The sequence below is a fragment of the Empidonax traillii genome, unplaced genomic scaffold (assembly GCF_003031625.1).
Source record: "Empidonax traillii isolate 1590-97213 ecotype Southwest subspecies unplaced genomic scaffold, ASM303162v1 scaffold214:size757588, whole genome shotgun sequence".
Classification (NCBI taxonomy): Eukaryota; Metazoa; Chordata; class Aves; order Passeriformes; family Tyrannidae; genus Empidonax; species Empidonax traillii.
The window spans coordinates 514,593-535,100 of record NW_020955407.1 but is presented as its reverse complement, the minus strand read 5'-3'; the positions used below and the strand labels follow the sequence as shown (position 1 = coordinate 535,100).

Below are 20,508 nucleotides of genomic sequence, written 5' to 3'. Positions count from 1 at the left end.
AAAAACAAAACTCTGAACCTTGTTTTCTGCTATGAGTGTTTAACTAATAGAAAGTTAAAAAAATTTGAAACTTTGCAGAGAAAAATTTTAAGAAAAATAATACTGCATATTAAGAGCTCTGTAGCATGTGCCAATTTGAGTATTATTAATAATATTTTCAGAACCTTCTTCATATGTTAGGCAGTCTTAAAGGAAATAACACAATATTGAAGATATTTTAGGCAGTGGAAGTATGTGACTCAGAGGAATGAAAATCCGCTTCAGTGAAGTATTTGTTTAATGAATACTTTTCTCTGTAAGTAAAAGAAGTAAATTCAGTTAACTGCTATGTAGTAGCTTCTATTTCTCTGAGATATGCTGTTAAAACTGATACCTGGTTCTACTGGATTTAGTCTTTCAAATGCCTTTGTGAACTCCAACATCCACATACATTACATGAACAGAAAAGTTGATTCTATTCAATTCTGTTATCAAAAGTAAAAGTACAAAGAAGAATAGTATATGTTAAGGAAAGGAGAAAAAACTTACATCTCATCCTAAAATAGATGTCTAACATAGATGATACCATTTCTCTTCACTTACTACAGAGTGGTATAACTTACACAGACTAACTAATGGATTTACAAGTAAGATTAATTCCAGTCTTGGTGACTAACTAGGTATTTGCATAGAAGTAAATTCTAGGAGTCTCTATAAACAATGTTTGAGAAGCATTTATCTCATGACAATTACAGAGTATCACAGAATCACAGAGTAACTGGGGTTGGAATGGACCTCTGGAGTTCATCTGATTTAGCAGCACCTGCTCACAGCAGGCTCAGCTACAACAGCTTGCTCAGAGCATTTCTCACTTGGCTTTTTAATAGTCCTATTTCTTCCATTAAACAAAGCATATATTTGCTTCTGCATCAAAACAAGAGCAAGTATTACTTTTGGGGATTCTTTGTTCTTCCTCATCTATTCTTTCCACTACAAATAAAGAAAAAAAAATCCAGTCATGGAAAATAAGACATTGAAAGATATTTCTTTTACGTCATATCTGGATCAGCTGGGAATCCACAGCGGTATGCTCAGATAATTTGACCTCACGAGTACAGGCACGGTATCAGGAGACCCTTCTGGCAGTAAGAATTTGAATCTGTGTACTTATGCATGCATAGCAAGAATGAAACCTATGTACACATGCATTCACAGGAAATAAACACCATTATTCTATAACCCAGAATTATGTTTTATTTGTCTTTTGACACCTTTATATATATTTTTCATGGTCTAGACTACTTTGTTTTTTTCCTGTATGTTTTAAATCAATGACATAAAGTAATTTTTTTTCCAACACAAACCTCCAAGCAAAAAATTAAAAGCAGTAAAAAGTCAAACCCCTCTTATTTGCTTAATGGGTATTCATTTTGCTTTATAAAAATACAACATAAAAATGTAGTCCAAACCAATCAATAGTCTCTAATATTTAATTCTAGAATTTTTAGTTTTTTCTGTGTTCTTTTAATTTCCCAAATTTATTTCTGAAATATTGTAATAGTTTTACCAAACTTTTTAAAAAGTGCAGCTATTATCTCTCTCATTTTGGAATGAGAAGGGGCAAATTAATTATAGTATATAGAAAAAAATATTATCTCAAGAGTTGGAAATACATTTTTTTTCTGTTCCTATTTTGCATTCAAAAATGTTAATAAATGTACTTTTATACTGTAACCATAGAGATACCTCCTGAATTTATATATAAGTATGATAAAAGCTACACCTGAAATCCTGAAATGATTACTGTAGTGAAGTGAACCTGTTCAGTTGCTGATTGCCTTGTCAGCATTATAGCAGCCTCCAACCTGCTTCTGTATTGATCTAGTAGCCTATGTGTCAGAACATGAAGAATAGCCACCTGTGTCAGGTACAGCTACAGGTGCCATATCCATTGAACAGGCTGCTGCCTGATTACCATAAATCTCTTTCAAGCTCCTGGCAACTTTGACAGACACCCCACCACCTCAAAAACTTATCTGAATAGAAATGAGAAACTCAACAGATAACATCAGCTGAAAAAGGCCAGAAACTGAATCCGATGTAGATGTACTATGAAGTCTAGGTAAGACAGTATTTAGACTCATGAGAAGTTCTTTATCACACACAACAGTCATATGTTTCAGTAAAATATTGCTAATGTATTTGTAAGGCAGAACTTAAACAGGATAACATGTATGTAAAGATAAATTCTCTGTCATTATAATTGTACAAATTTCTGTTTGTACAGATGGGACTTGTGCCAATGAAACCAAGTAGGATATCTCATCATTAGGAGATTAAAATATTGACAACTTTTCGGGGTACCCATCAGTAAGCCCACACCTGAAGTTTTTGCAGGAAGAAGATATACATCAAGAATACTTGATCAGATTATTTTTAATAACATTTTAAGAGTCTCACCTACATTTATTAGGAGATGATTAGTTTAGTTAGGTTAGATTAGTTTTGAACTCAGAACTGCTATTTACATTGTGGGTTAGAAGTCTTTTATGAGATACACTGCTCAGATGAACTTTTTAGAAAGTACCCCAACTTCATGAATGACAGATCTCCATATCTGGATCATGCAGTTCTATCTCCAGTAATTGTTGAATTTCCTGTTGTCAGCAGTTTAATAGTAGCTACATATTTTTCAAGTCTATATTTGTCTCTTTAAAGGACATAGTGATGAAAATTATGATTATAAAGAGACAATCTTTGAAGGTAAAATAGTTAGACATATCAATCAAAAAATGGAAGATGAGTATGTGATTCTTGTGAAGGAAAAGACAGAACAAGCAGTTCAATCAATCAGAGATGTGTGTGTATTTCCTGTAGTGAGATACAAGGATGACTCTGAACTTTGCTGATGTTATTTTGATAGATGAAGAAAATAAATACCCAGAAATATCAGCAGTAGCTCCCATTATTGTGTACCAGCTGAGCCCATCCAAAATATCTCATAAAACAGGGACCGTTTGCTATGCAGAACTTGGTCAGAGAGTTCATCAGCTTTAATCCTCATAGAACATGTTGCACATATTTAGCTTAACTCACTTGAGGAAGCTGGGATTTGATGTTTGTGAGTCTTTGGGTGATGAAGTAGTAATAGCCAGATATCCACTAGGAAGAGATGTTTACATTTGCGTTTCATGATCAGTTAACAAAGGAAAGATACCCAGTTTTAGATATATATCTTAGTGGTGGAAGGAGAAATTATTAAAGGACTTTGTGGAATATCTAGTGCTCTTCTGATGCTAATCAGAACACCTGCCAATTCTACAGGACACTTTCAAGGCCACGCAGAAAGAATGGAAGCTGCACTTGTAGAATCAGTTTAAACTGATTCACAAGAGAGTAGTGACTGGCTATTTAATTCTGTTTCAGCCCTTGGTATGTTATTAATTACTGAACTCATGTTTGCAGCAGATAAAGCAACAGTATGGTGTTGCTCTAATGACGAGACTTGTGTAGTGAAAACAGAAAATGTCATTAAAGAACGAACGGGAAACATGATTGTACCATAATTATGCTGGGGAAGAGGTCCTGACCTTAGACCTATAGAAGTATTAGTAGCCACATATGGTACAGGTGTGATATTACACCTTTTGTCACTGACTCCTGAACACTGGAACTAAAAAAAAACATGAAAAGAGAACACTGTTGAGGTTGCCATCCTGAATACTGCTGAAGAGTCTCCAGTGATAACTAGTCCTCCTAATCCATAGCTCAGTTTAGCCAAAGGTGTGGCCAGAAGTATTCCACAGTTGAAAATATCTGCCTTTTTTAGACTTTTAAGGATAAAAATGAAGAAAAAGCTGACAACAAAAACTAAACAGAGCAAAAAACCCCAATCCTCTTATATAAGAGAAAAGAAAAAAAATTAATAACTTTGGCCGTGGGCTAAGTCTTCAGTAAATTACATGGGCAGCAATACCAAAGTGTTATATATAAGATAAACCCAACACTGCAAATCATATTCTTAATAAAAGTGTAGAAGTAATTTTAGTGACATCTAGAGTTGAGTAAATGCAAAATTCCCATTACTGGTTTTCTTCATGAGGGCCAGCATCAGAACAAATAGCACTGTTCAGAACAGAAGTATTAAAATTTTTCAATCAAACTGGAACTACGAAACAATATAAAATTAATGAATTACTAGTGTTATCCACTGACAACATCAGCAAATTTTGGAAGATATGCAGATTTAACTGTATTTGTTAACTGCTTTTCACTCAGTGTCGTTACTCACATAAGAAGGAATATTACCAATTAAGAATGCAACAAAAGTTTAGGCATATTCTGAAAGGCTATTCTGTATCAAAATCACACATTCACTAAAGCTCATTTATCCAATTTAAAAAAAAAAAAATCACAAAACCACCAAAAAGAACCACAAAAGCAAACCCACAAAATCTAAAAGGGGATTTTTGGTTTATTTTTTTATACAACTGATCACTTTTATAGAGTATATAAGCAAAAAATTCTGAAACTGAGAGGATGCCTTATACACATGCTATCTTTATAATGCTATCTTCAGTAAAATGAATAAGCCACATTGAAAGCAAAATCTTCATAATAAAATGTTGTGCTTCTATTAATCTCGATTTTTCTGCAAATGTTTCTAAAATAACAGGATAGGCAATTTTTTGGCTTCCCAAAAATATCACTACAAGTAATTACAATGACAGAGAAGTTGAGAAGTTTGTCCCAGATATTTTTAGTGAAAGACATCTAGATGCACAGAAAAAAGACACTTAGTCAAGCACTCAGAAAACATGTGAACTAGCAAAGGAGAACCAAAGTCCCCATGGAACATGGCAAATTATCTTTCTGCTGCTGCCTATCCAAGGAAGAAGGGAAAATTGGCATTAGGGTGAGAGATTACTGAATACAGTAAGAGGCATAAGAAATAGTACACTATAGTGAAGCAAACCAAAAACCAAGATAAGAGAAAGTGCAGCTTTCCTTACTGGATGTGTAAGATGCTATAAAGAATCCTTTTGAGGGAAAAGAGTAATTTTACAATTATGTATAAATGCAATTAAGAACTGATAGTGGATCAAATAAAAAAGATAGAAGGCAGTATGAGAAGTAGAAAAAATAATTTCTAAGAAGAAAATTAATAAATTTCCAATGTTCTTACTATTATAAAAGCATTAACAAGGAAAAAGTTTTATATATGCATTGCTCAGAAGTTTTTTTTACTTACCTTGAGACACCTTTCCTGCATGCAAATCAGGAGAAACATGTTTAGACCAAAGTTCCATAGACACAGCCAGGGCTGATGGAAGGTCATTGTCTATAATTTCAGAAGGAAACATTCTGGCTACTTCGGTGACAGTTTTCTTGCTTTGGGGCATAGTAGGTAAACAGGTGATATTGTTTATTCCATCAACACAAATAAACCCAGTGGAGCAGGACTGTATAAGACAATCATTATAATTAAGTTCACAGCTTCGTCCCTGAAAGAGAGTTTAAAAAAAAAAAAAAAAGGCCATTTTTGAAAGCAATTTGCATGTCAGAGTCATGTTATTTAAAATTATTGGTTTATTTTGATTCTAAAATGCTGTTTCCTTATATTAAGCTCTTTACACTTCTGAAAGGATATCTCATCATGTGGAAAATATTCCTTAATTAATTTAATAGTGCAGTTGTGTATTTTAAATATTAACTAAGTTTTATTTTGACTCAGATTTACTGTTACAAATTATAAATAAAAATAATTTCCCCACATATTTGTAATTACCAAGTATCAGGACATTGTCAACACTAATTAAAAAATTGGTTAAAAAATTCAACCTTAGCATGTAGTTAAAGAAGACTTTGTACAGTGGACTTAACTATCTAAAAACCTATGGTTTGCTCTGATTTACAAGCTAATTTTCTTTCTTTTTTGTACATTTTAGCTTGTTGTTTGTTGTCTGTTGTTACCAAATCCTCACACAGTACCTTGCTAATACACTACATCCACAGATAATGCTTAGAAAAGGAAAAATGTAGTGAGAGTCTCAAATTGGACCAGGCATTCATTTTCTATTTTTTATCAAGACTAACAGTTCATGGGAAGACTGAAATATCCTTCCTAGTAATAAACTAAAAATGTTCATATTCAGTGGTCTGAAAAAAAGGCAAGAAATAATGTATTTCTTTTGTAGCAATAAGTACGTGAATTAAATGCATTCTTGAAGTGTGAAATAAATATATGCTGAAGTCAGACCTGAGTTAATTTTATTTTCACTTCTTTTGCAATGAACTAATGGTCTACGTGAAGAGATAGAGCTAAAAGCAGTCCTGGAAGGATCCTGCATATCGGGATAGCTATTTAAAATACTCACACTGCCATCCCTGAAAGACATACACGTCTGACAGCATATCATTGTGATATAATTTCCGACTGAGTCTTCTCCTGCAACTTGAGCACATGTAAAAAGATCCAAGCCTTCTCCAGAGCTCAAGAGGAATGTGCTCATTACACACTTTCCCTCAGACAAGATACTTAAACAGTCTTGCTTGTCTACCTAACTATTTACACAGAACTTGAGACAACTTGCATATTCCGAGGTCTCTGTCAACTCTATTAAATCAATTTATAATATTAAAAAACAATAAGAGGAGTAAGTGAGAGACAGGCAAAAATGTAGACATAAAAACTGAAATTACTTTTTTAACCAGTAATTTGTTGTTTAAAATGGAGGAGGATGAATTGAGTTTTTTGAATTATTTAGATACATCCATGCTTGTTTCAATCAAGTTCTTAATTTGTTTTGGCAAGCAGATGGGCTACCTGGTATATTCATGGCATCTTATAAAATCACTCACTGTATCAGTATTCTAAAGCAAAAAGGAACAGGAGGCCAATTTACATGTCAGCTTCCACACATTTCTTCCTTTCTCTCTTCTAATTTCTCGTATAGAACAAAAGATCAATTTGAGCAAACTCTTAATCCCATAAAACTTATGTTTCATTCTGACTTTCCTTGTGACAGTTTAGTACATTTTTATGACTACTACATTTAATGGTGAAGAGCATTTGATTATGATTTTATGACTCATAGAAACAAAGCAGATGTGGATAACCTCCACTGTGCATGAAGGGTACATTAAATAGTCATAGATAAATTTGATAGCATTTAAAGTGTCTGCAAATGCTTTAACGGTTTCCATTCAGGCAGATAAAATCATTTAGCTTGTGCAGATTTGTATTTAAAAGTAGGTATATATCTATAGATGTTTCCACTTAAAAAGTAAACATTTATGTCAAATACCACTGGCTATGCTTTTCTTCTCAAAATTGATGAGAGATTTCACAATCCAGACTATATGATCCATACTTCAAGTAGCAGTACAGACATAGACTACAGAAGACTACAGAAGATTTATCTAACACACTGTAACTGGAGTTCCTTGAACACTTTGCAAATTTCATTGTTTCCACTCCATACTTACTCATAGTTAGGGGGCTAACCTCAATGAGGTCTAACATATATGTATCTTGAAATGTTCAGAATGTAACTTCTTATCTTTCACACTGAAGACAGGTATGTTAAAATTTTTTCTGGCAGTTCCCCCACCAGGTTTTCTTTCTCTACTATGGCTTTCCCAAAACGTACTGGAATTTGAGGGACCTTCCATCTTCCATCAATTTGAGGGATGAATAGTGGGATAAATAGTGGAATAAAAGCACAAGATGATATATCTTAAATTCCAGCTACTTCACAGGTTTGCTACTTTTCCTTCTGTAAGGGTTTGTTCTGCAATGTACTGTACAATTATTGCTCAAGCTATGTACCAATAGAAAAGCTGCCCCTATGGCTCAAATATCTATCTAGCCTCATCATCAGTGAGCTATTAATGAATTTTTGGGGAAGAAAACAAGCAGTTTACATCTGATAACTCACTAAATACTCCATTCTAACTTCTGGCAATAAGTAAATCAAAGACTCCCTAGGCCAAGGTAATATTCAGAAGAGTAATTTGACTAACAATGAATCTATCCTCCTTCTGGACTCCATCCTTGAAATTACTGTACTTTTGGTCTCTACAGTGTCATGCAACACTGACTTGTACCAAAAAATTTCAACCAGTTGAAAAAATAGTTTCTATAAACAGATTTTAAGCTTCCCCTCTGATGATTTTATTTGGCATTCAGAAGGTTTGTTTTTTATGAGACATAAATACTAAAAAAATTGTGTAACTGATCTTCTCCATTACAGTCGTTCATGTAGGATACATATGAATATTTAATGAAAAAAAAATTTTTTTTAACCTGAGTCTGTTTTCCACATAAAAAGACCATGTCCCTCCAGTGATATATCCTTCATCGTCACTTGACATTGTTTTGAATGTCAATTTCCTTTTGAAGACAAAAAGAGAGCAGTTGCTATGATCTGTAGGAAGTATCAATGGTTGGTACCCACTGTACTCTGTAAGATGCACCCTACAAAAGTGGTGTTCATCCTTATGAGATAGTCTTTTTCTCTCAGGATAGTATGTCAGTAAATTTAGTCAGATTACTAAAAACCATTTTTGACCCACCAAACCTTTATGGCAAAATACAGACTTCACAAAATTGTGGGAAAAGAGTCACTGAAACAGGGAAAAATTCCTGGTGGCTTGAACAAAGTACATGTCAGTCCTGTGTTCAAGAAAAGCAAGGTAGATCCAGGGAACTAAAGGCCAGTCAGCCTTACTTCAGTTCCTGGGAAGCAAGTCAATGATCCCTGGAAAATATTTTTAGGTATAGGAAGGACAAGAAGGTGATCAGGAACAGTTTACATGAAGGGGAAAGTGCCTTACTGACCTGATAACCCTGTATGAAGAGATGAATGGCTTAGTGGATGAGAGGAAAGGAGTGGATGCTGTCTATCTCAACTTTAGTGAGGCTTTCAACACTGTCTAACCTCCTTATAGATAAGTTGACAAACTGTGGACAAGATAAGCGGATAGTGAGATGGAGACTGAAAACACTGGACTGCCACGCTCAAAGGGCTGTATTTAGTGATCAGCAGCAGGAAGTCCTGCTGTATGACAATAATTAATGAGGTACCCCAAGATTTCATACTAGGTCCTGCACTACTTAAAGTCTTCAGTACTGGATGATAGGACAGAGTGCACCCTCAGCAAGTTTTCATGTGTTGCAAAATTGGGAGGAATTGTTGAAATACCAAACGAGTTTGCTAACATTGCTACTGACCTCAAGAGGCTGAAGAAGTGTGCCACCAGGAACATCAGGAAATGCAGTAAAGAGAAATGCAAAGTCTTGCACCTGGAGTAAAATAACTCCTTGCATCAGTACATGCTCAGGACTGACACACTAAAAAACAGCTTTGGGAGAAGCACAAAGGGGTCTTGGTGGATGACAAACTGCACGAGGCAGCAGTGTGCACTTATAGCAAAGACCAGCAAAATCCTTGGCTGAAGTAGGAAAATCATTCTTCCCAGGTTGATGGAGTTTATCCCTCACATTTATTCAGTATGGGTGAGGCTACATGTGGAATACTGGATCCAGTTCTGGATTTCCCAGTTCGAGAGAGATATGAATCCACTGCTGTATTCAAACTGACCTTTATCTTCCCTCTAAAATCTGCAGAGGAATTTGAGTAAAATCTGCTTTAGTTAGCCAAAATCTCTGCCTCAACAAAAGCCTTTCTGTGTCAGTACTACAGGGATACCTTACATAGAGAACTTATTGGTCCCAGAGTTATGATTCCACATAATAGGCAAGTAGGGGAACTGGTTTTCTCTAAGTCTAGAATAAGGAGGTATTCTACTTTTTCTTGTTTACATTAACATTGGAAGTGAGTCCTAGCTCAAAGAAAAAAAAAAAGAAAAAAAAAAAAAAAAAAAAAAAAAAAAAAAAAAAAAAAAAAAAAAAAAAAAAAAAAAAAAAAAAAAAAAAAAAAAAAAAAAAAAAAAAAAAAAAAAAAAAAAAAAAAAAAAAAAAAGGGATGTTTACCCTCTTCTGCATTCAGACATATTTAGTCCTCTGAGACTTATGGTGATATTGAGATTAATGAGGTTACATTGAATTCTTTCTCCACATTTTGGATTGTGGCTAATGTGGATTCGAACTTATGTAAACTTCCTGAACATATGGCTATTTCATTACCTATAAAGGCTTCCATTATTTGATGCCATGTTTATACTACACAAAGACAGCCCCTTCATCATTTGCTGGTGATGAGCCACTGGCTATGAAGTTTGTTTAGTATTGGAAGTTCCACTCTGAATGTTTAAGAGGTGAAGAATGCCTCAGAAATGTCTTGTGATAAAAGTACTAACACAGGTGTCTTCTGGTATTTTAGAATTGCACATATTGTTGCAAAGATCTTAATCAGCCCCATCATTTTCTGCAATCCATCTCTAAAACCTCTTTCTTCACTGGTTCCCTGTGCTCAAGGTCAGCTCTGATTTGGTGCAGCTATGTAAGCTGTGAGACAGATGTGTGAGATTTCTCATCAGGGGCCTTCATATCTGAGCTCAGAAGCTGCATTAAGCTCAGGTCCTTGCCCTTGGTCCTTCACTGAGCTTACAATGAAACTGAAGTCCACTGTAGTAAGCCCGGTATTTTGTTGATCCTTATCTTGCCTTACTGCCGTGACTTCTTGGATTAACATTAGATCTGCTTTGTGATCATGAACTTGTCTGGACATCTGAAATTACCTTTTGGCACTGGTCTTGTTTTGCTATCATTGTTTGGGTACTGGGAGACTCCATCTCTTGCTTACAAGATCATTGCCCCTGCCTATCTTGCTGTTATCCCTGGCTACACTCCTGCCTTTTTCTGTGAAACAGCCCCCATGACCTTTGTCCTCCTTGACAAGTGCTAGTATATACTTGGGATTTCCATGAGACAACAGACATGGGGCAGAGATTAATATGGAGAAGAGCTAAAGATAGAAGTATTTTTCACTTTTTCAAAAAACTTTTCCATTTTATTGCTTCGTTAGTTTTTTCCCCTCACTGACAGTAAATAAGAATCTTCTACTGTAGAAAGAAGCCCTGAAACTTACTGGCATATGAAAAGTTACTAATCTTTTTTTTTTTTTACTTCATTGCAGAGTCACTCTGAAAGTAAATATGAATCTTACTTACAATATTCTGTTCCTTCTATTTTACAGATGTAAATACACCACAGAGATGGTGCATAGATAATAAAACAAGCATCACTGAAATAATTTATAAAGAAAAGATATTCAAATAAATATTTCAAGCTTTGAGCTGTAGCGATAAAAATTACTGAAGTAAGAAAAAATTTAAAAATCATACACTCTTTCTCTTCTTTTTACTTACTCCAATCTATTAAATGGTATTATTAAACTAAGCCTGAACTGTGATGAGAAAAAGCACAAGCTCAAATTGTAGGAACCAACTGCATGCCTTCAAGTACAGAAAGAACTGTCATAAGAAAAATGGTGGCAGTATGGAAATTTCAATCTAAGTCAAATACAGTCCTGGATTTAATCACTCTCAAATTATTATTCTGGTGTGTGAAACAGAGAGAATAAAACAGAACCAAGCCACAAAGGGTCAAGTATTCAAAGGAATTGTTTGATTTAGTTTCAGGGAACTTGTTTCCAAAATACCTGTCAAGTGTGAGTTACCTCAGTATGTAAAAATGTTAATTGTTATGTGAAATGAAAACATTAATTTTTATGCATAAAAATATTAATAAATGTTTAAAATATTAGCATGGGTGACTGACAAAGACATTACGTGACACTTTTCCATTTTTTTGTTGATATTAGGTAACTATTTCTCCAGAATATTAGAGCTTCTGCAGTAAAACAAATAAAATGAACAACGACCACCAAAATACTCAGAAGGATTGATTTTTATCTGAGCAAGGTTAAAAAGAAAGGGATTACATTATTTTCTGTGCAAAAATGAATAATGAGATTAAGGAAAGAATAAAAAACTTTAAGCATCTCACCACAAATCCTGGCTTGCAAAAACAGGAATAACCAAAGCTGGGCTCCTTTTGGACGCAGATACCATGTATGCAGGGGTTGGATATACACTCATCAACATCCAGCTCACAGTGGAGGCCTTCCCATCCTTTCAGAAAAAAAAAAAGAGAAACAAACTCCATTAATCAGATTACTGGCAATTTTATTAATTTGTATTCTTATTAAAATATCCTTTACTAATACACACACCCACAAATGACAGGCCAAATACTCATCTGGAAGCTGTGGTTTAGATCACATAATTTGAGCCTGCCTTGAACTTGCTCCTTGGAAGCTATGCTGAACCGGAAGCAGACAATTTTCTAGGTAAATACAAACCCAGAATTGTGTAAAATATGGCTAGTTATTGAAGAACACAGACTTTCTGCCATGATACTCCCACTACGAATTTGTGTTTTTTCTCCAATTAAATTTTCCTATTTCTAAACGAACTAACAAACAAAGAAATAAAAGACCCATAAACCCCCTAGCAGTTCTCTGCTGATACAAATCTAGTTGCCCCTGTTCAGCCTTTGCTTCAGAGCAGGCATCAAATGGATCCACCTGCCTGCCCAGCTAAAGGCTTCATCCATGAGCCTGCTATTAGTTCCAACAGCTGCTGGTGTTGCTTTTGAGCTCCCTGAGATGCTGTTAGAATAGAGTTTACATTCTCTCCATGCTGCTTCTTCACCTGAGCAGCCTGAAGCCGCAGCCACAGACCCTGAATATGCATCTTTTATTCTATGGGACAATAGCTGACAAAATTCATGATCCATTACAGAATGCATTTGTCAGAGCTAAATCAATTCCCCTTCCTGGTATGGCATGCTGTCACCACATGCTTCACTTTGTTCTCTGGAGGTTTTTGGGAAGCTGCAATCATCTGCCTTGTTCCTATTTTATTCTTGGTACTATCCCTGTTCCATTTCATTAAATAGCAACGGGGAATCTGTTGCAGGCTATATCAGACTATCTACCTTGTGAAAAGTTCTTTCCCTTTACAGATCAAAAACTTTCCAAAAAGCTATTCCTCCTATTTGTCCAGAGAAGAGCAACCAGGCTGGTGAAGAGACTCGAACACAAGTCCCATGAGGAGAGGCTGAGGGAGCTGGAGTTGTTTAGCCTGGAGAAGAGGAGGCTCAGGGGAGAACTCATCACTCTCTACAACTCCCTGAAGGGAGGTTGTAGCCAGGTGAGGGTTGGTCTCTTTTCCCAGGCAGCCATCAGTAGGACAAGAGGGCATCTCAGGCTCTGCCAGGGGAGGCTTTAGTTGAATATTAGGAAGAAATTCTTTACAGAGAGGGTAATCAGGCATTGGAATGGGCTGCCCAGGGAGGTGGTGGATTCTGAAGGTATTAAATACCTGGAGGTATTTAAGAAGAAACTGGATGTAGCACTTAGTGTCATAGTCTAGTAACTGTGGTGGTAGTGGATCAAGGGTTGGACTTGATGATCTCAGAGGTCCTTTCCAACCCATGTGATTCTGTGATTCTAAGATTCCCAAAGGTTCCCCTGCCTCTCCAAATTTACTCCTTTTCTGAGCTGTAACCTTCTCACCTTCTCAGCTGTTTCAGAGACTCGAATAACATTTGCAAATACCATATTAATTTTAAAAAAACAAGATACATAAAAATTACGTATCTTCTTAATGCACATGGTTCCTTCACTATGACTTTTTCTGGTGGAGAAATAATATAGAGATCTTTCACCCCTACTAATAAATGTAATTATTAAATGGAATATAAAGGAAAGGCAGCTTATGTTTGTGTTGGAATGTGTTTAAAACATGTTAGCTGCAGGAGTGAATTCCAAGCCCCAGAGAAGCTTCTCCCACTTATTCCAAGCATTTGCATATAGAGTTGCATAGAGACAGCAGTGACAGTCCTTGGCTAGCAAGCAATTTTTGAGTCTCCCTATATAAACATATTTAAAGTATTACTTTCATAAGCTTTAAAAGGAGAAAAAAAAAAGAAATTGGCAATGTATTCTGTGTGAGGCACTGTAATGGCTAAAAAAATATATCTTTTAAGTTTTTAGGTCATCTGTATTGGTGAAGGGATATATGGCCTTATGTAGTACCAGTTAGAGTGAGGAGACATACAGTTTAATCCATGTGGAATTTCCATTGTGTGACTATGCTGAGAGGAAAAAAGATATATCATACTGAAGATAAGTCATGACTGACTTTTAAGATCAGAAAGGGTCTTTTTTATCATGAATTCATCCTTCTGTATGGTAAAGTCCAGAAATTTTCACTCATTCGTTCATCAATCAGGAGTATAGTGTTTTTCTGAATCATCGAGTATCTTCTTGACATTAAAAAAGATGCTATGAAAATATTAAGCTTTAAGCAAGTTAGTCCTAAACTTAATTAGGCTCCAGTAAGCCAAAGATATTTAGATTTAAGTCTTACATTATTAGAGTATCATTCCTTAGTACCAATAAACAAATGAATAAACTGCCAAATTACACATATTTACAACATTACACACAAAATACATAAATTACACACACTCCTGCTTCAATATCTTCCATACTCTAAAAAAAAAAAAAAGTGTCTTACATATAATTTTGCATACTGCACTAACGACAATTAAGAATGAAAAAAAAAGTAAAATATGTTTTTATTGAATTCCCTATGTGCTTTTTTAAAATATATAGATCAAGTATGAATGGAAATTACTTGAACAGATGCAATAAAGTCTGCAAAAAAGTGTGATATATATATGGTCACTTGACTTCGGGAGAGTTTGGAAAGATCTTTTCACTTATAAATCCAAACCAAGAAGGTAAACATACTTCAGTACAAAGGAAGTAAGTAGATCAGATGAATGAAGATACACGAGTTAACAGAATATTTATCATTCAGAATATGTCTACATAATCTCTAATATAAGGACTAAGAAATCTTGTTCAGTACTATCAAAGAAATTATTCAGCAGTGCTGGTCTGTACAATAGTAAATAATAGACTTAAACTGAAAAGCTAAAGTTTCAGAGGCAGGTACTCATAAAATTCTTAATTTAATAGTAACATAAGGAGCAGAATGCTACTTATGGATATGGATCAGAAATCCTACTTATGTTGCCAAAAGGCTTTTTTTTAATAGACATGACAGGAGATTTTGAGTAGTCCACAGCAGATTAAATTTGTGATTATGTGACAATGCAGGTTGACTGTGACCTTTATTTCTATATAAATAATAAATCTCTTATACTTTCTTAAGTCACTAGACCTGTTTTAGTTGATCTATGTCACCATAAGAAAACAGCTCCCACTTTTTAAGAAAGCACCTTTTTTCATTTTATTTGTAATAGCTCAAAAAATTTCTTTTAATCCCAGCCAGTGGACATAAGCAGGGATATGTCTTACAATAACAATAATAACAACAGCAAAAATATTATTATTATTATTAACAATAACAACAGCAAAAATAAGTTAGTTACAATGTTCTGAATTTCTTTTCAATTTTCTTTTTTAATCTTATTTTATAAGTAGTTAAACTATCTAGTCATTAAACAGTGACTACTTTACTTGGTGAATAAGTCACATTAGTAAAGATCATGCACAATAAATGTAGGTCTAGGTCATTCTTCTGGCTAAACCAATGAACTGGTTTTAGTTTTAAGCCCTTCTAACATGCTTATTGCAGCTGCTAATTCTCTTGAGATTTCATTCAAGAAGATTACCAAAGATATAGTTAATCTTTTTGTACCTTATAGGTTAAATACAAAAAAAAGAGCTTGATATGATTTACCAATTTTTCTCAGTTTTAACACTGATAATTCAAAACTATCATTGTTTAAGACTGCTCTGTCATATGGCAATTACCTTGTTGACATTTACAAGTGTATCCATTGATATGATCTTCACAGGTTGAGCCATGTAGACAAGGTGATGAATTACACTCATTAACTTCTATTTCACAAAACTGTCCAGAAAATCCAGCAAGACACCTGAAGCAAACAACATTCCAAAGTGTTATACTGTGCATAAATGTCATATAAAATACACTGTGTGTGGAAACAACGTGTCTAAAGTATGTGCATTAACAAGACACAATCCTCTTCTCTTTTAAGGAGTATTTTACCGGAACTCTTCCAAGTTTCATGTTGCAACTCATTGTGATCTTTTAGGGAATTTATGATGACAAAACCCATCCACAAATTTCACATCTGGATCATAATCAAACATAACAGTCTCAATTACAGTTTACTGGTTTTAGCAAGCTGAATACAAACCTTTCTTAATGTACTCTTGGGAGACTACCTACTGAAATAGCTTAGCTAAGTAACTGCAGCCTATGTTTGTAAAAATTGCTTGTTGACAAATATTGCACTATGTAAATTACAGCATAAAAGATAACCTTCAGGGACCATGATTTAATTATCATTCTAGTTATCAAATATTAGTCATCTTGAAAAAACTATTCTGTAGTTTTGTGTTTGTAAATTCTATGGGATAATTGAAATCAAAATAGTTCGATATAATTTCAACTTACAAATATACAATACTCGTAAGACCTTTAATGAAGTTCAGAAATTTTACTAATCTCATTATTGAAACACATCCTTGCACAGTTTTACCGATATACTCAAACATGTTCTGAAAAACAGGGTCCTATAATGGTATTTACATTTACTATTTTGAGATGTATTATACATAGACATATTTCACATGAAACAATGTATTCAAAAACTAAACTCCTGTTAGTAGCTGGGTGTTGCACATCTTCTGTGTTGTCTTCGCTCTAATGAAAAGCATAAAAATTTATGTCCCACTTAGAGAAAGATGATTACATAAACAAATTACCTTTGAGTAAAATCAAACAGCCATGTCACCTACTCCTTAAGGTGTGAATACAAAACATATCATTAGAATGAGGTATCTGCAGTGTCTACCTTAAGCTTTCCAGACCCTGAGAAAGGAGGATGGACCATGAAACAGGTATGCCTAAAATGTTCTGAAGGATTATTACACTGTGTATCAGTAATTATGTAAAATGCATGTAAGTATATGTATAAAAGTGTGGCAAAATAATCTATTTTGTAATGAAAACTTTCCAAATATTTATTAAGTGTATAATACCATATGGAGTGACAGTGGTACCACCAGAAAAAGAAAAGTTTTAAAAATAAGACTTCACCTTGAAACAGTAATTTAGGTATGTAGTGGGTTGACCCTGGCTAGATGCCAGGTACCCACTAAAGCCACTCTCTCAGTCCCCTCTGCCACTGGACAGAGGAGAGAAAAAAAACCCCAGCTGTTACAATTTGCTTAAATATTGCAGAAAGAACTTTAGATTTGAATATTCCCTTGAGTAAAATTAAAACTCACACAAGTTATCTGTTGATACCAAAACCTGATTTTTATTAATTGCTAAGAGATGTAAAGAGAAAGAGATAAAAATATGAAAACATTGGAAAATACTAAGATTATTTTTTAGAAGGAGAGACAAGATGCCACCGAAAACTACCTTTCTGCCATACTGGTGTGAGTGGGGGGAGAGAAACAGTTTTCTGCCTTTTTTTTCTCTGTCTCTACCCCTTTTCATTGTTATCTCTTTAGCTGCAGGGGGTTTAACAGCTTTAGTTCTCTGGAATGCAGGATGTATGGTTTCCCTGCTCATGCCACCAGGCCGTGCAGGGTCTCAGTTCAGCTGCAGCTCCCTGGCCCTTCAGAAATATAGTGAGGCTGGAAGGAAAAGATATAACTGAGGCTTGTGGGACAGTGGTTTCAGTTCTCTGCAGGCCAGCAGAGTTTCAGTCTCCCGTGGCAGGTAGGCAGCATGTAGTGGAAGAGAAAAGGTGAGGGAGATGAGGAGAGACTCCTGGGGCAACCATTTTTCTCTCCCTTTCCTCTTCTCTGATTTTCCAAAATTTGTCCTCGAGTTTTACACTGTTCAAAGGAGATTGAACATGGTTTCTTGGCATGTAGCCAGCTCAGTTGTTCAAGGAGATATGATAACCTTAAACAATGGTAGGATCTTTTGGCAGAAAAAGTCCTGTGGGAAGCCCTGGTGAGAACTTCTGGCAGAGAGCTGACAGAGAAGTTTTGGTAGGAAGTTTTTGACCGGCAGAACAATGGTGAAACATAATTTTTGATATTTCTATATTATCTGTGTGTTACAACAGCAAAGGATTCATGAGTTGAGATAAGAGCTGGGAGAGGTCACTTACTTTTATCACCATCACAGGCAGAACAGACTCGAAGTGGGGATATTAAATGAATTTATTACAAACAGGATCAGAGCAAAAGAGTGAGAAGTAAAATAATCTTAAAAACACCTTTCCCCCACCCCTCCTTCCTTCCAAACTCTACCTTCTCCCCCCCAGTGGTGCAGGGACATGGAGAATGGGAACTACGGTCAGTTGTTGTTTCTGCCACTGCTCAGGAAGAGGAGTCCTTCCCCTGCTGGACCTCTCTAGCTTGTGTCCATCCCTCAGGTAACAGTTCTTCCCAAACCGCTGCTATCCCATAGGTCACTCCTGCATGGGGTGTAGTCCTTCACAAATGAGTGTACCAACATGAGTCCCCCACAGGGCCACAAGTCCTATCTGGGAAAAACCTGCTCTACCATGGTCTGCACCATGGGCTGCAGAGCCTCAGCTCTGGCACCTGGAGCACCTCTTGCCCCTCCTTCTGCACTGACCTTGGTGTCTACATTGTTGTTCACGTGTTCTCACTCCGCTCTTCCCTGGCTGGAATTCTTCACTGCTCAACAACCTTCTTTTCTTAAATATGTCATCACAGAGGCGTTACTTTCACTCTTAATTGTAGGAGCCAGTTCTTTGCCATTTATAACCTGCATCTGACATTATTTGCAAATTGTGATGAAATTATACTTGCAAACTTTCTATTTTGCAGTCGTTCCTCACTTCCCATTGATCTCATCAGGAATGGAAGCTCTATCTTCTACTATGAATACGAGAGTTTATTAATGTCCTTCAGGAAGGTAACGGGCACATGCCCCGGTTATGAGAAGCACAGTTTCAATAGCACCTATATTAAGTATCACAATGAAGAACTGATACTAGAGGAGAAGCCATGCCTCTAAGTGTCTAAACAACCTTTTTTATAAACAAGCTTAGAATCAGTGGCCAATTTCCACCTATTTGGTAAGACCTATCTAATTTCTAAATTAAACCCTAGTCATCTAAGAAACATGTGAGTCAAAATGGTTCTGAAATGTAACTATAACATCTTGAGCCTTTCCAAAATGTAATTAATTCCTAAATCAGGAAAAAAGTCCACTGATCATGTTAAAGGTGCTTCCTCTTTATGCTTGTGCTTTGGGCTGCTGGTTGATATGAACACAGAATATATAGTAATTTATAACAGATTAGTTTGCTTGTCAGCAATTATTTTACTGAATATAAATCTTGAGAGAGAACAAGTGGGACATTTAAGAGAGGGTAAGAATGGTAATAGAACAAGAGGCTGGGAATGTTTAGAGTAGGAAAATACAGGCTAAACAAAGATCAAAACAGCAGAGGTCTTTGAACACACGGGAGTCACTGAGGAAAAGGGAAAGTGTGTGTTCTGAAAATTTGTTTCTTTGACAAAAGACAAAAAAGCTATCAACAGAAAGAATAGAAGGGTTAAGCCCTACCCTTTGAGTGACAAAGTTGCAGGGGCAGTGATCATCCGGAGCTAGGAAGAGCTGGTACCCTAGTCACGCTGCATTAGGGTCAGGAATTTTTTTATGCCCATTTCATCTCAAAGTCTAAAAAGCAAAAACTCTGGGGCATAGACTGTCTGTGCTTGTAAATACTAATTTCTTCATCCTCAGTGTTGGTCTTCAGCCAGTCTACCTTAAGCTTTCTCTTCCTTTCCTGTACACCTTGGGTTGGATCAAGGGTTGGACTTGATGATCTCGGAGGTCTCTTCCAACCCAGTTAATTCTATGATTCTAAAAAAATCCACTGTTGCCTGGGTCCTGAACAACACCTTATGTTGGTGTGGTGTCTGCATGATTGTTTCTCTCACATAGTCTCAACCCTCTCTCTCACTACTGTTCTATCTGCAGCAGGCTTTTTTCCCCCCCATCTTAAATAGGTTTTCCAGAGGTGCAACCACCATCACTGATGGGCTCGATCCTGGGCAGCAGTGGATCCATCTTGGAGCCATCTGGTGTTGGCTCTGTCAGATACAAACCCAAAACATTTGGGAAGATTTATTTTGATAGATAAAGAGTTCTAGCATTATCAAGATGATTTTCGTTATGGGTTCCCAGAAGCTGCTCTTTTATGTTTCTGCCTCACAGGGTTTTGTACTTTGATTCAGTAAAATAATTAAGCACTTTTTTTTTTTTTTTTTTTTCCAAAAAGCAACCAGGACACTTAAACAGAGTAAGCGAGACAATACACAGAATCAGAGAACTGGTAAGAAAGGGTCTAGAGAACAGATCTGTAATGGACTAAATATAAAAGCAATTTGCAAGCTTGAAGATGGCCTAGCTACACAGTTCACGCTAAAAGACAGATGATTCATTCAGGATGAGGGCTTAACAGTCTAAACGGCTGCCCATTAACATAAC

The 20,508-nt window shown here is 35.7% G+C and overlaps 1 protein-coding gene across 1 annotated transcript in view; it reads right to left on the bottom strand.

Annotated features, from left to right (window-relative positions):
* Positions 1-20,508, bottom strand: part of LOC114059280 (protein eyes shut homolog) — a gene marked incomplete at its 3' end in the record, with an annotated part of 607,760 nt that overhangs the window by 191,986 nt on the left and 395,266 nt on the right. The window contains exons 29-31 of the mRNA XM_027887535.1: positions 15,801-15,925; positions 11,954-12,078; positions 5,231-5,483 (exon numbers count right to left, since the gene is read on the bottom strand). Coding sequence (XP_027743336.1) covers positions 5,231-5,483; positions 11,954-12,078; positions 15,801-15,925 — 503 coding nt within the window. The remainder of the gene's footprint in view (positions 1-5,230; positions 5,484-11,953; positions 12,079-15,800; positions 15,926-20,508) is intronic.